General features: G+C 41.1%; 1 protein-coding gene across 1 annotated transcript; it reads left to right on the top strand.

Annotated features, from left to right (window-relative positions):
* Positions 1-1,699: 1,699 nt before the first annotated feature.
* On the top strand, positions 1,700-14,960 carry LOC146684353 (uncharacterized). Its single transcript, XM_085442737.1, has 9 exons — positions 1,700-1,839; positions 3,829-3,922; positions 4,061-4,235; positions 5,168-5,313; positions 11,069-11,245; positions 11,455-11,571; positions 11,714-11,800; positions 13,651-13,798; positions 14,016-14,960. The coding sequence occupies exons 1-9, from the start codon at positions 1,826-1,828 to the stop codon at positions 14,033-14,035; spliced, it is 978 nt and encodes a 325-aa protein (XP_085298863.1). The 5' UTR covers positions 1,700-1,825; the 3' UTR covers positions 14,036-14,960.
* The last annotated feature ends 1,148 nt before the right edge of the window (positions 14,961-16,108 follow it).

Genomic DNA, 16,108 nt, shown 5'->3' with positions numbered 1-16,108 from the left:
AGGAAGACCAAGAGTCACCTCCGCTGCTGAGGATAAATTCATCTGAGTCACCAGCCTTAGAAAAATCGCATGTTAACAGCACCTCAGATTTAGAGCCCAGATAAATGCCACACATAGTCAGAGTAGAGACACATCTCTACATCCACTGTTCAGAGGAGACTGCACGAATCAGGCCTTTATGGTCAAATAGCTGCTAAGAAACCACTACTAATTCCCTTTCATGCTCCTGCACTAATTGAAGGGTGTTTCTCACAAAGTGCAAGGCAATATGTCTGTGAAGGTCCTCAGTCATTCAGGTCACTGTAGTCTAAGGAGCTTGGAAAGAAAAGTGTCTGGACTTCTTTGAGTTTCCTTGAAGACGTTTCACCTCTCATACGAGAAACGTCTTCAGTTCTAAGAGCAATTGATGGAGAGTCCAAGATTTTTAAATCCTATTGGGAGTGTCCCTAAGAAGGTCATGGACCCCTGATTAATCCTATGCCTAATCACATGAGCGAAGGTGTGAAAATGGGTGTGGGTCACAATCAGCCAAGGTTTTGGGTGAAACCTAGCCCCACCCTATCATATTATTTACTTAGGTCAAATGGCCCAGGATGTGAGTGGGTGTTAAAGCGTCTGGCGAGGGATCTCAAATCTGGATTATAGATGGCAGACAGTTGGTGCCGTAAGCCACCCCCTCTGTTCAAAGATGGTCGCTCACAATGGCCATTCACATCTGTGTTCTCTGTCCAAAATGTGAACATTGGCATCTTGACAGGGCAAGACTTAGACTAAGTCTTAGAAAACCACTTCTAATTAAAAGCAACAAGCAGAATAGATTTGTGTGGGCTGAAAAACACAAGGAATAGACATTAGACCAGTGGAAATCTGTGCTTTGGTCTGATGAGCCCAAATTTGATATCTCTGGTTCCACCTGCCATGTCAAAAAAGGTGAACAGTTGGTCTCTACATGCATGGTTTCCACCGTGAAGCATGGAGGAGGAGGTGTGGGGGTGCTTTGTTGGTGGCACTGTTGTGGATTTATTCAAAATCGAAGGCACACTGCAGCGGTATGCCACCCCATCACATTTTGTGTTTAGTTGGACCATCATTTATTTTTCAACAGGACAATGACCCCAAACACACCTCCAGGTTCTGTAAGGGCTATTTGACCAAGAATGAGAGTGATGGAGTGCTGTGCCAGATCTCCTGGCCTCCTCAGTCACCTGATCTAAACCCTGTCGAGATGGTTTGGGATGAGAAGAACCGCAGAGTGAAGGCAAAAGGGCCAACAGGTGCCCAGCATCTCTGGGAACTCCTCCAAGACTGTTGGAAAACCATTTCAGGTGACAACCTCATGAGGCTCATCGAGAGAATGGCAAAGCAGTAATCAAAGCAAAGGGTGGCTATTTTGAAGAATCTAAAATATAAAACATGTTTTGAGTTATTTTGCACTTTTTTGTTTACTACATAATTCTAAATATGTTCATTCATAGTTTTGATGCCTTCAATAAGAATCTGCAATGTAAAAATAAAGAAAAAGCATTTAATGAGAAGATGTGTCCAAGCTTTTGACAAGCAGAGTATATAAATTATTAAAATATATATATAATTCATAAAATATGAAAATGTGAATATCAATCTGTGCAAGCCTCTTTGTGGTCCACGAGGGGGCAGCAGCACTTTCGCGCTGCAACAAATGAAGCAGTAGAAGAAGAATTTAGCCAGGCTACTGTTCCCGTTGTTTACATTGCAAAATGTGAAACTGAAGTTGTGTGGGCTGGAGGTGGAGACGAACTGAAAAGGTTTCGGGAATGTAAGCTGCTGCGCTGTAGTCCGCCAGGAAATGGACGAGATAAGGTGAGCAGCTTAATTCGTGCATTTAACTGTAAAAGTTACTTTTTATTTCTCTCTCTGTTAGTCACCGAGCTTTTGTGTCGTGATAAAATGTAATCAGACAGCTGGTACATGTACACCTTATTATCTCGTTATAACCGGACACACCCATTAACATCAATAAACGGGTTATTTATTGTTATTTATAACTGTGAGTCTTCATCTGACAAGCTTTATATGGAGTCTGAGCTAATGTAGAGGCTTTATGGTTCAACAAGTCTTCTGTATGTGGAGGACTGAACCTGGCACGGACGACTGTAACCTCTGTAGAAATATGAATAAAGTCATATTTATGCAAGCCAAATAAAACAAAGACAAACGACCAGAGGAACAAAACAGGAAAGACACATTAATGCTTAAAACGTATTTTGCATTCAGTCTTTTTAGTTGCCCCAACTAAGGGGCACGATTCATTCAACTGTAGAAATTCTTGGTAAGTCACGTGGTTATGATCAACTGTCTACAAGATGGTGTTTCTAGACAGTTTCCCAACCAATGGAGTAATTTCACCTGGCTGGGAAATATCTGTCTTTGTATTAACTGTTTATTAAGAACCTATATAAGCAGTAACAATAAGGACTTCTGCATTTTTATCTGTATATTTTTAATTGGGACAATGTAAGTACTTAAATATAAAATATTTCTTCAGCACCTTTCAAGATAAAACCAAATGCAAATCTAAAAATTTTTTCGCTGCATTTTGTAAGCGACCCTTGAGTTTACAGATCTGAAGCTCAGAGGGAGAGACTTCCAGAGTCTGGGGGCCACTGCTGCAAAAGCTCTGCCTCGTATAGTTTTCAGCCTGGTATGATGCACAACCAGTTGGCCCTGATGACATGACCTCAAGGCCCTGCTGGGGATGCATGAATGTAAACTGAAATGTAAAAGGAGAAAAGTTAGACAGATGTATTAAAGAGAAACAAGATAAAACCACCTCAGTGCTGGCAATTCTGGTTATCGATTGGCCATCTTTTTAACTGATATTTAAAAATATTGTATGTATTCTGTGTAGTTTGGTTTTCTATTTACCCTAATAGTATGGTAATGACTAAAAGGTGGAGGATCCAAATTATGTGAAAATTTATAACACGTTTAACACATGAATATTTGTCTTATTTATAAATTTTCACATAATTTGGATACTTGGATTTTCAAAGCCACGTAAGCTGTGCTTCTGTAAAATTAAACAGTAGTGATAACAATAATGCTATTCTATTAAATATTTCCAATCTTCTGTTATATAAAGACTGTAATAGTTTTAAAGTATTAAAGCCAGACTGTGACCGTGTAGTAATACAATAATTAATATCAATTAAGAAATCACAGATGTTTGGTAGAACATTTCAGTTTCATTATTACTGTATGCATATATAACAACATCATCAGCAAAGAGTATTAGCTCCAGAACAAGCCAATCAATATCACGACAAAGCATGTTATAGACACGCCGGTCCACTGTGTCCATTTCAAATTTTCTTCTTCAAAATGTGAAAAGCACATGCATGCACAAGTTGCAGTGGGAGATAATACATTTAAATCCAAGGGGTGTGTTTGTCGTCTCCTGGGGTCCCTTTTTATAGACCTCAGCATTTGCTGAAGTAAGGTGCTGCAAACATATTTATTTTATGATCCGGTCCTCTGATAAGAAAACCTTTGATATTTTGTAGGAGGAAATGCACAAGTAGACACAGCTTTCACTGTAACACCGAGCAATCATTAATGTTGTTATCGAAACCAGTGACACATTCAAATGTTTGCTGTGATAAATATCTGTTATGTTTGTCCTCCTCTGTGGGATGTTTTCTGTATTTGAATGTGCAGCATGTAACAGGAAGAAGGATCCCGGCTTATTTAGAGTTTCTCTTTTTATCAGTGAGCAGTGCTTTTTTTAAGTTTAGTGACCTGAATGAATATCATCTTCTGCAGTTATGTAAAATTTGTTTACTTTCTCAGTCCTCTGTTGGGCAACCAGCCACATGGCTCGGACCTTCCGTCTCCGAACCTGAGGCCGAGACACCAGGAACTGATCCTGACACCATGTGGCCCGGTGAGATACTGGTGCTGCCGTGCCGGGAAGCGAAGCACATGTTTTCATTCCTGTCGTGCTTTGATTGTGATTTTTTTTGTTGTTGTTGTGGCTATCACAGGTTGTCTCACATTCTTTGTCCTTTCCATGCTGTTGCAGATAAAGCGCTGGTCGGAGCTGCCGCGCCTGCTGCAGGTCTATTTCTGCTTCGCCATACTGTCTCTGCTGGCGCTGCTCGGCCTCACCGTGTCCAGCCTCTACAAGCAGCACACGGACACGGACGTGTCCGATGAGGACAACTTCACTGTGTCGCTGATCCAGCTAGTTGGAATAGGTGAGTTTGTTGAGGGCAAGAAAAAAAAAGACATTTGCAGCATTCATCATCACCCCCACCGCCTCCTTTTAAAAAGCAGAAGTTCTTCTGTTGCAATCATATGATGAAAACTTCAGTGGAAGGAGCCAGTTCCAGTGGCTTATGTGTTCAGTGAGGATTTATGTCAACTGAGCTAGCTTTATTTCCTCATAGCTCAGGTTTACAGCTCGCTGAAGCATTTCCCATAAAAATGACTTGAGCTGCACTCTCTACCTGCCCTGTAGAGATTTGAGGAAATGGTGACTTTTGCTTAACCTCCTATGACCTTTCATCCACATATGTGGACATCACATTTTGGGTTATTTAGACCACAATACTCAATTTTGCTCTACAAGGGCCTGATATCCACTTACAAGGACATTATACTGCTACTGGTCTATCAAAATTTTAAACGAATATCCTCATATGTGGCTCTCATTTTTCTTAGAAACAAAAATCAGGTTAAAAAACATCAGGTAATTCTTTGTTTTTACTTTCATCAGGTCCGAATCAGCCCAAATATCAAAGAGAAATTAAAAATACATGCTGTGGAAGAGTTTGGGTCTTAGGAGGTTAAAGTCGCTTTCGAAGCGTCATTTCCAACAAACACTGGGATGCTGTGAAAAACCGAAATAAAAGCAAAATGCAATGATTAGCAAATAAATTGTGGAGCTTAGTGCAGAATAAACGTTACCTCTGAGGAGATGTTTGATGAACAGAGTAGCAAAGTAACTGATTTTGTTCATGATCATTAACATTTTTTACACAGAGCTTCATTAAAAGCTTTGTATCGTATACTTATATCCTTAAGCTATATGATTGAGAAACGGTGTGCACACACAGTACAAATACTTCATCTTTATTCAAAGTGCTTGTCCTGCATGTGAGCTCTGCCTGTTGTCTGGCCCCTGCAGTGTTCTGCATCTACTACATCATCCGCGGCGTGCTGCAGGAAAACCGACAGGAGCTGGTGGCGTTCGTGCTCAGCGTGCTGGTAGTGATGATTCGGTCGGTGGTCAACTTCTCCGTGCTGGGTACGAAAGGCCAACAGGAGCTGCTGGTGAGGAGTTTGGAGGGAATCGTGAATATTTCTCGTGCAAAAAGCAAATAGAACTTTGACTGATTTGGATTTGCAGAACAAAACCAGAAAAGATACTAATGTTAATATGAGCAATGTGAGAAAATGTAAAAAAAAACAACACGGTAAAACATCTTTAGCACGACAGAAGTATATTAAACTTCAAGATATTCCATAAGTCCTGCGTGACTGACCGATGGCTGCAAAAATGAGACAGTTGTTGTAGTTTTCGCTCTGTACACCACCACAGTGGATTTTAAATCAAACAGTTAACATGCCTGTGATTGAAGTGCAGACTTCATTCAGCTTTCTTTTCACAAAATATTTAATTAACTGTAAGAAATTACAGCCAGTTTTATACAGTTTTCTATTTTAAGAGGCCCAGCAGTGATTGGACAAACAAACATAATTTGAGATATATATGTTTTATGTCTTTTGACTTCCTGAAGTCTGAACCCACGAGCATCACCAAATGCAGATGTTCTTCCCAGTCTTCACTGCAGCTCCCTCCCATTGCTAGTTGCTGTGAGTCTCTTTGCCTTCAGTTTTGTTTTCAGTAACCGAAAACGTGCTCGGAGAGAGCTGTTCCAGCCAAGCACGCTGGGTTGAGATCAGGTGACTGACTTGTTCATTCAATAATGTCTCGTTTCTTTTCCTTGAGAAACTCTTGGGTTGATTTAGCAGTTTTGCAGCATTTGGTTGAATCTCAGCAGAGAGCACAGCCCTGTACACTTTTCCATTAATCGTACTCCTTGTGTCAGTAGTCATCAATAAACAGAAATACATGCCCACACTATGTTTGACAGGTAATTTGGTACGCTTCAGATCATAAGTGGTTTCTCTCCTTCTCCACACTTTTCTCTTCCCATCATATTTTCATCTGTCCAAAGTGTCTTTTAGATGTTTTCTTGCAACGTCTAATCTCACTTTCTTATTCTAGAGTGTAACCAGTGGTTTGCACTTTTCACAGTGATATCTTCTTGAGCGTGTGGCTTGCTTTGAGGTTATGAAGTTATTTTTAAACTCTAAGGAAAAATTTGCGATCATCCACTCTAGTTGTCTTCGGTGGTTGCTCAGAGTTAGCCCGATTGTTGATTAGGACACACCAAACGTTTTTGCTGTTTTTCTGAAAGCTTCCTTTGATTTTTCAGCCTAAAGATGGCCTCCTTCTGCTCCTATCAACTAGGCCTGTGCGATATGATGAGATATATCGGATGACGATATGAAAACATCTGTCAAATTATACGTTATTGTTTGTTTTGTGGTGTTGCAAAATACACTGTTTACGGCAATATTTTTCATCAGGGCACAGAGAATACCAGTATAGCCTAGGGCTGTTCGATATAACGATATATATCGGATGACGATATAAAAACGTCTATCGTTTCATTTTACGCTATCGTTTGTTTCGTGGTGTCGCAAAATAAACTGTTTACAGCAATGTGTCTGTGAAGGTTCTCAGTCATCCAGGTCATCGTAGTCAAAGGAGCTTGCAAAGAAAAGCGTCTGGACTTCTTTAAGTTACTTGAAGACGTTTCACCTCTCATCCGAGAAGCTTCTTCAGTTCTAAGGTCAAATGGTGGAGAGTCCCAGATATAAACCTAGTGGGAGTATCCCCCCACAGAGGGACAAAAGGAACCCCTGATGATCCTCTAATCGCCTGAGCCAAGGTGGGAAACTGGGTGTGGGTCCCAATCAGCCAGAGTTTCGGGTGAGTTCATTGTGAAACCTGGCCCCACCTTATCATGCGAATTCCTGAGATCAGATGGCCCAGGATGTGAGTGGGCGTTAAGGCGTCTGGGAAGGGATCTCAAAACTGGATTATAGATGGCAGAGAGTTGGTGTCGTAAACCACCGCCTGTGTTCAAAGATGGTCGCTCACAGTGGACATAGATGCTTCTTTCACTCCTCTTTCAAACCATCTGTCCTCTCTGTCCAAAATGTGAACATTGGCATCCTCGAAAGAGTGTCCTTTATCCTTAAGATGCAGATGGACTGCTGAGTCTTGTCCTGTGGAGGTGGCTCTTCTGTGTTGTGCCATGCGCTTGTGAAGTGGCTGTTTGGTCTCTCCAATGTAGAGGTCTGGGCATTCCTCGCTGCACTGTACAGCATACACCACATTGTTAAGTTTGTGTTTTGGCGTTTTGTCTTTCGGGTGAACCAGTTTTTGCCTGAGCGTGTTGCTGGGTCTGAAATGCACCGGGATGTCATGCTTGGAGAAAACTCTCCTGACTCTCCTCAGAAACGTCTTGTTTACAGCAATATTTTTTCATCGTTTTGATGGTCACTGTAGTGGCTATATTCATTTCTTAAAGTTCTCTCTTTCTCTTATATTTTATATAACCACACTAAGGATGGACGGACAAGCACCTGTTTTTATGCGTTGTGGTTAGCAACAACGTAAAACTATCGCGTGTCCGCTTGTTTATGTTCCATATAAACCTTTTACAATAAAGCTCAAGATCCTGTTGAGACTTTTCAAAATAAACTGAATCACGTGAAAGAGCAGATTATTTACGGATGAGAAGTAAAAAAGAGCCGCCAGGTGCTAAAATATAAACCTTAGACTCAAACGTTAGAACAGGCTTTTCCCCGCAGCACGCCGTGTAATAAATACTCACAAAGAAAACAGCGGCCGTTACAACTCATGTCTAAAAATGTATAGTTTCATGCATCGGTTAAAACACTAGACTCCAGCTACATGACGCGCAGCTGTAAACACTGGTTATGAAAGTATGACACGGACCAGAAAACTGTATTATGCAAATTCTGCCGCAAACCAGTCCCCAGCACAGACTCAACCACGACAAACCTCGACTACTACGCAAGAATCACGAGAAAGAGTGTGAAGAGAGCTTATGGATGAGAAGCAAAAAATAGCCGTCAGCTGCTCTAAATAAACCTTAGACTCAAACGTTAGAACAGGCTTTTCCTCGCAGCAGTTTCATGCATCGGTCAAAACACTCGACTCCAGGTACACCACTCCCAGCTGAAAACACTTGACACAAGTGGGGTTGCCAGAGATTCACAGAATATACAGAAAAAGCCCTATTTTGTGATATATATGTATATATGTTCTAAGGATGAGAAATGTCTTTTATCGGGATATGAGATTTTGGTCATATCAACATGCTTTCAGGCCTCATATTGAGAGATTTCCACAGGGAAATTCACCAAACACAAGTTAAACACTTGGAATGAACTCCTGGGCCCTATTTCAGGAAGCCGGTTTAGTGCAAACTCTGAGTAAGTAAACCCTAAGTTAACGAAAACTCTGGGTTTTCGGTTTCACAAAGCGAGTTTAGATTAATTCTGAGTGAGTTACTATGACGACACACTCCGTGAAGCTAACCTGCCCCCTAGCAGGTTTACTTCAACTAACCTTGACTTTCTCCGCCTCTTTGTCAGAAACCTGACTGTAGGAAGTGTCAGACATGGCGTGCTCCTTCCTTGAAGAGCCAGTAGATGTTGAAGCCCAAATTCTCCGCAGAGCTCTCCGCCGGGAGAGAGTGATTAGAGCGCATTTGGACATTTTATCATTTCCTGATGATTTCCTGTGTGAACGTTACCGTTTTTCAGCACAATCTATAATTTATTTGAATAACATCCTCAGGCCTAATATTGCTCATGTGACACATCGTGGACATCCTCTCAGTTCTGTACATATTACTTGTATTGCACTTCGGTTTCTTGCAAACGGGAGCTTTCTGTATAATATTGGTGACGCTGAGCACGTTTCCAAGGCTACCGTCTGTCGGGCAGTCAGGAATGTTACAGTTGCACTGAAACGTCTCCTGTACTCGTTTGTGTTCCCCGGTCATAGACCCACAAGATTTATCAAAGAGGGATTCCACAAAATTGCAGGTATCAGGATGAACAAAACTTAATACATGATGTGGTGATACTTGAACTACTACTTAAATTTTACATTTATTCTCACGGTTCCCAGGCGTGATTGGCTGTATAGATGGCACTCACATTCCAATCATTGCTCCTTCAGTAAATGAAGGAGACTATGTGAACAGGAAGTCTTTCCACAGCATTAATGTACAGGTACATAGTTCCCTGTAGCATTTCAAACTAACAAATTATTTCATTATAGTAATGGATGCTAATTTGTGTTCTCTGCACTGTGAAGATCATATGTGATGCTGCCAACATTATCACAAATGTGGAAGCCAACTGCTCAGCCTCTGTGAGTGGTGGTGGTGGAGGACCCCCACCTGTTTTTCGGGCCTCCGCTTTTTTTCTGTTGGCTATAACGGGTCACATTTGAGCATACAGAGTAAGCAAATATGTACTTGTAATGTGCTCAGATAATTTCAATAAGTGCTTACAGAGGGGAAATTAATGTAGCCTCTAACTGCAATTGATTTACATCGGACAAACAGACCAAGCACTATGGCTCATAATACAATTACACCTTACCTGTTTGGACTATATTTTTATATTTCATTTTTACTTGCTGCCAGGCACGTTTGGGGCCTGTTGGGTTGCACCTGCGCTCACATCACATCACAAAATAAAATGTATGAAATAAAAAATAAAATAAAATATAATAAAATAACGTGTTAAATGGGTGGAAATCCCTAGATCAATGTTTAAATTAACACTCACGCATTGACTCTGTCGGCTATGTTTTGCCATGCATGCTCCCTTTCTTTTGCAGCTGAGGCTGTGTTACTTTTTTTCCGCAAAATTTGCATGTTATCGGCCACCCCCGTGACATCACGCTCCAAAGCCCTATACTGCCATCAGAATTTCGGCCTCAAGCGCTGTAAGATACATTGACCGCGCCTTCTTTCCCTCCGTCTCCATGGTGACTCGCTTAATCTGTGCTCCACTAATCAGGGCTTTATGTATCCTCGTGCGCGCCCTTAACTCGGGGTTAAAGCAACTCCGCGTTGATTGAACTAATTGTTATCAGCCTTTCTGAAACCGAATATTCCGAGTTGGACAGTTCGGGGTTACTCAACCCTGAGTATCGTTTTTCACTCTGAGTTTTCTAAACCGGCTTCCTGAAATAGGGCCCAGAGCTTTTATCTGCTCAGTTTAATTTTCCAGGTAGTTTTGACTCCTTCAATTAAAGCTGAAAGTCTGCTCTTCAAACATGCTTGATTGGACGATTTAAAATCCACTGCCATGGTGTACAAAAGAAAAAGGAAATCAAATTTGTGCCGTCATCCAAAATCCTTCTGGACCCGACTGTGTATACGTCAGCTCTGAATAGTGTCATCGTTGCTTCCTGCTGCTGCTGTTAAGACACGAAAGGAAACAAAATAAACAAAACAGGTGTCAGCAGGCATCGTGAACGATTACTTCCCGTTTAGATGATTCTCAGTTCCACCACTTGATGTCACTGTGACTGTATGTGTGAATGAGTGATCCAACGAGTGAATGTTGAGACTACATGTTGATGGTTATTGCTGTGTGTTGGTGTTTGCTGAACATACATAAAAGCTAAGGTGGTAAACCTGTTACAGCTCCACCAGTGTTCTGTTTAAAAGCATGCAAAGCCCCAGGAAGAGCAGTTCATATCACAGACAGTCTACATGCAGCTGAGTGTTGAGTTACTGAATAATGCCACATTTCTGCAAACTGAACCATCTTTTTTACTGGCGGGTGACTGATATGAATGATAGAGAATAATTTGATGTAATAACTGCCTTTAATTTTTCACCGTGCACAAACCTGAAGCACAAACTGAGTGAACAGCGGCGATCTGTTTGTGTGGCAGGTGCGTTTCGTGTGCATCGTCACCCTGGGCGTCGTGCACATCTTTTGCACCACGCTGCTCATCCGGAGACCGAACATGATGGCGTTCCGTGTGGGCGGAGCCTTGGAGTGCCTTCAAGAGCAGTATTTCCTGCTAAACCTGTGTTTCTCCATGGTGACCTTTGACCTGCAGGCTCAGGTACACGCACGTTCTCCTTTTGTTTTTTACAGTGGAAATTTTTGGCATTTCACGCGCGCAGCATGTCGCCCTGCACGTCGCCCTGCACGTGCTCCTCGTCATATGCTTTTTTTTCCTTGGTGTTCAGCGTCCAACAGTGAGGTGAGTTTGTTTTTAACAGAGCTGATGAGCGGCTTCGTGACGTTGTGCTGTTGGTGTGACCTTTTCAGTTGTGCCTGTGTGCCCTGATCTTAACAACGAGCCTGGCGGCGACTGGTGCCAACAACATAATCGTGGGTGTCGGAGTGTTCTGGGCCATCCTGACTACAGTTGTGGGCGCTGTTGCGGTGAGACCTTTTTATACATCCTCTGGTCACACCAGAGAGTCACAAGCGACAATAAACCAAAAAGGACAAGAAACATAGATGCACTTTAAACAGTCACAAGCTGAAGAGCAGCCAATTGTAACCACTTGTTTTTGTTTTTTAGGTTTTAAAGGAAAAGAAAGTTTTGGTTTGGATCTTTATGGCGCAGAACGTTCCTCAGGTGGCATTCTTTGTGTATCTGATGTACACGGTAGGCTGAGATTTCCCTCATTTATTCAGATATTTTATTTAACTACACATTTTGTTGTTCCGTTTGTGTGAGTGTGCTTTATGAAGTGAGTCTTCCTAATAATAATCCTGCTTAGGAATGACTGTCCCAAAGTACGTCACACAACTCGCACTTCAAATATGACCGACCGGTGCCTTTGTTGGGGGCTATCTTTCTATTGAGGATCAATACACATTTTATCATATCTGTGAGAATTTATAATTTGAAAATTGTGCCAGTGTGACTCAGTGATGAGTTTTTTGGGACAATGTGGAAAATGTAAATAAAAACCAAATCCAATGACTTGCAAATCTCATGAACTTTATTTACAATAAAACAGGAAAGTTTGGACCTGGACAGCAAAAGTCTGTAAAAGTAAGTGGCACTAAAAAGAAACAGCTGGAGGAACATTTTGAAACTAATTAGGTTAATTTTCAACAGGTCAGTAACTTGATTGGGTATAAAAAGATATTCTTAGCGAGGCAGCGTTTCTCAGGAGTAAAGATGTGCAAAGAAATTGTATCTACAAGTTATTAAACAATTTCAGAATAATTTTCTGCTATGTAAAATTGTAAAGATTTGGAACATCTCACATCTACGGAACATAAAATCATCAAAATATTCAAAGAATTTGGAGAAATCTCTGTGCGCAAGGGACAAGGACTAAATCTTCGTCCGTCAGGCAGCACTGCATTAGAAACAGGTGCGATGCTAGCATGGAAATCACTGCAGGGGCTCAGGAGCAATTACAGAAAACTGTGAACACATCCACAAATGTGAACTTGATCCAGAAGGGCCACTATCTTCTCCTCGCCAAAGCTCATTTAAAATGGACTTATGCTCCCATCAAGGCAAGAGATTTTTCAGGGAAGGCCTTGGATATTTCAGCATAGTAGAAGAGTCTGGGTGCGGTAGTGACTTTCCTGCAGTCCAGGTTGTTCCCCAGTTTGGTACACGATGAAATAAAAAAATACAACTAAAAAGACCCACAACTGTGGAGGTGTTGTTAAAAGAAGAGGGGATGCTGTAGAGTAAAACACGGCTCTGTCCCAGCGATTTTAAGACGTGTCGCTGCTGTCAAATTCAAAATGATTTCATTTTCTCAGTTCAAACATCAAATATGATTTTTCTATTATGGGATTACGAGTTTTGCAAATCACTGGATGTTTTTTAATTTACATTTTACACACTATCCAAAATTTGTTGGTGCTGGGCTGTAAAAGTCCTTGTAGTTTCATAGACTGTATATATCAGATGGCAGAGCCACTGATGTCACCTGTTAGTTTGCTGGCTACCTTTTTGAAGCCTCAAGGTTCAAATCTGGACATGACAATCAATGGATGATAGTAGATGTAAAGCTTGGGTAGCGGAGTGCACTGTATTATTAAATGGGATGCTAACATGGCTAGCATAACAGGTGACATCTTATACAGTCTTTCTGTCACTACGAAAGTCACTCAAAGCAGAGATTTCCTTTCACAGTGAGTCCTGCACAGCAACACAGTGGAAACAGCTATAAACCTTTTTTATTCCAAGACTTCAAATCCGTTTATTTGTGCTGTGAAGTTGGGCATTTGCTCATCAGGGAGTGATGTAGGTGCAGTAATAAATGCAGTTAGCGTAGCACTTGAATAGTTACTTTCCAGTGTTTTTCAGTATTTCCAGTAGACCCCCCAAAAAGCACTTTCTGACACGATTGCTGCTCACATCACAGAGGACAGCGCCTCTGTGATGTGAGGTTGACGCCGCATGTTGTCGTTCCCTTCTTTGGCTGAGCCGTGCGCTCAGATACAGGCGCCTGCGGGGAAACAATGATTTTGCTTTAATCGCAGGTGGCAGAGAAATGGTTCCAGGACACTACGTACACAGTGGAGGCAGCTGCTATAACCGGGGCTTTGATTTCACTGGTGATCAAAGTGGTTTTATTCTGGGGCCTCATCAGACTGGTACACAGCTTTGGACAAGGCCTGAGAGAGAGAAGTGAGTTTACTGCTTCAGTCCCTTAAGAGTTACTTTGAGCACAACACTAAACACACACTGCATCTGCAGAACACCGAGTTAGCAGTTTCTGTTTCTTCCTAAATACCCTGAATTTGTTTGTTCGAGATGTTGATTGTAAGAAAACCAGAGTTTTCCTGAATCTGCCAAACTTGAGCATCAGAATACTGAAACCCTTGTTTTTTATTGCTCTTCACAGTGTTTGCACATAACAGGTGATAAAACATCAGGACCAAGGAAACAGCTGCACGCTGTGGGCTTAAAGCACCGTGCTGCTGACCGCGAAGCTCACATTTGTATTCAGCATCAAGTGTGCCAAAATCATCACTCAGCATTGTTTTATTTTTCCATGTTCTGTATACTGTAAGAATGTTAATGTGTTTCTGGCTTCAGCGGCGTCCCTGTTTACAGAATTTAAATGAATTCTCAGGGGTTTTTTGGGTTTTTTTTAAATTTATTTTTTATTTCAGTCAACAACAACAACACCAACAGATTATAATTTTACATAAAAGTACTCAAACAGTAACCAAAAAAGGAATCTGATCATATCAGATGTTTGCATCTGATATGATCAGTCTGTACCTGAATACGTGCATGCATCATGACGTGCGATGCAGCTCTCTGTATTTAAGTCCTCACTATCCAGGTTGTGCCAACACTTTTATATTAGTGCATTACGTGTATTAGCTAAGCATGGCTCACTGAGTCTATGAGCTCCATTGTTTTTACCCCTGCTGAGCGTACGCTCTGTCGCTCTCTGTGGCACGACTAAAATATTTCCTTTGAATGTCGCCACGCAGGTAGATTGTTCTGGTATCCTGTCAACATGCGTTTGTAAACCAGCTTCATATAATCGTTTTTACACCAATATGCATTTTAACACCTAAATCGAGTTTTGTAGCGTTGCCAACATCCTCCACTTTTTAAAAAATGTGATTTCTTCCTGTAAATTGTATTCACAGTTATGACTGATTTAAGTTTGCTTTTTAAAATTAGAAATGTGTAAATTAACTCGTGCAGTCGACCACCACGACTAGCCGTGTTTTTATTGACATATTTTTTTTAAACTGTCTGCTGCACTTTCATGCGCTCCTGTTTTTTTTCATCCAAAGTTCTTAATAAAGTATTTTAACAAAATCTTTGACATTTTGATTTACTGATCTTTTTGGGACATGCAGCTCTGTGCAAGTCTCGATCCACTCCTCATATTTTGCTTTCAGTGAGCCAGACGTTGTTGTACTTCTCCAAAGGGAGGGAGTGTGTAATCCTTCTGTTTGTCCGTCTGTTCGTTAGCAGTGTATCGCCCAGTTTTCAATATATCATTTTCAAATTTTGTGTGATGGTACATACCAATAACAGCTCGAGCTGATTTAATTTAGGGTCAAGTTCAAGGTCAGACCAAAAGTGAAAATCACTAATAACTTTATATTACCCACAATTCTTAGTGGATTGTTTTCAAACTTCACAACAATATACCAGGCCTTGTATTTGACCTTGACCATAATTGTCACTGCCCAAGAAACCATGTATCATATGAAAGGGCATGGAGAGAAGTACAACAACATTTGACGTCACAATAACAGGCTGACGTCAACGTAACTTTTTAAAGTGGTCTTTTCAGTCACCTTTTACACGAGGATTTTCAGAGGAATGTTTTTGTGTATGTTAAGCCACTTAAAACTGAATCATGATGAATCATTCAAGCATAAAAAACACCTTATCAAAGGATGAACCGGTGTTGTGTCTCTATAACAGGCAACTGGGCAAAGTAGCTATTTTAAATGGTTTCTTTAGGCTCCTTGTTGCTGGAAACGTCACAAAACAGAGCTATCGGGTGAAAACTTATAACTTGGCGTGATGTACTTGTGTACGTGTGTACTTAAACATTTTGGGGAAACTGGACAGGACGAAGGACAAAAAAGTGGCAGGACTTTAAAAAAAAAAAAAAATACTGATCTACAGCAGGTGAACATTATCTGAAAGTTACGTCCTTAAGAAAGAGGGGGGGAAAGTCAGCAAAGACCTGACACGGGACCAGCTGATCCATCTACTTCTCACTGAAGCCTGGCGTTGGGGGATCTCGAGTACCATGTGACTCAGGACTGTACTTAAAGTAACTCTGTGCAAATGCCCGTGATTTTATCATATAACTGGTTTCATTTGTCGAAGCACATGATCAGACGGTTGTTGGTTAACCCTGTTTATTAAATGTTTTGGGAAAAATATCAGACTCCATATTAGAAACATTAACAAGTGTACTCATACAAAATTCCCATTTACAAAAGTGAAAAG

This window comes from Copadichromis virginalis, linkage group LG20 (assembly GCF_057382275.1).
Source record: "Copadichromis virginalis isolate Kocher_CV1m ecotype Utaka linkage group LG20, C_Virginalis_male_GT1.1, whole genome shotgun sequence".
NCBI lineage: Eukaryota > Metazoa > Chordata > Actinopteri > Cichliformes > Cichlidae > Copadichromis > Copadichromis virginalis.
The sequence above is the reverse complement of the archived record's forward strand: the minus strand, read 5'-3'. Positions and strand labels throughout refer to the sequence as shown.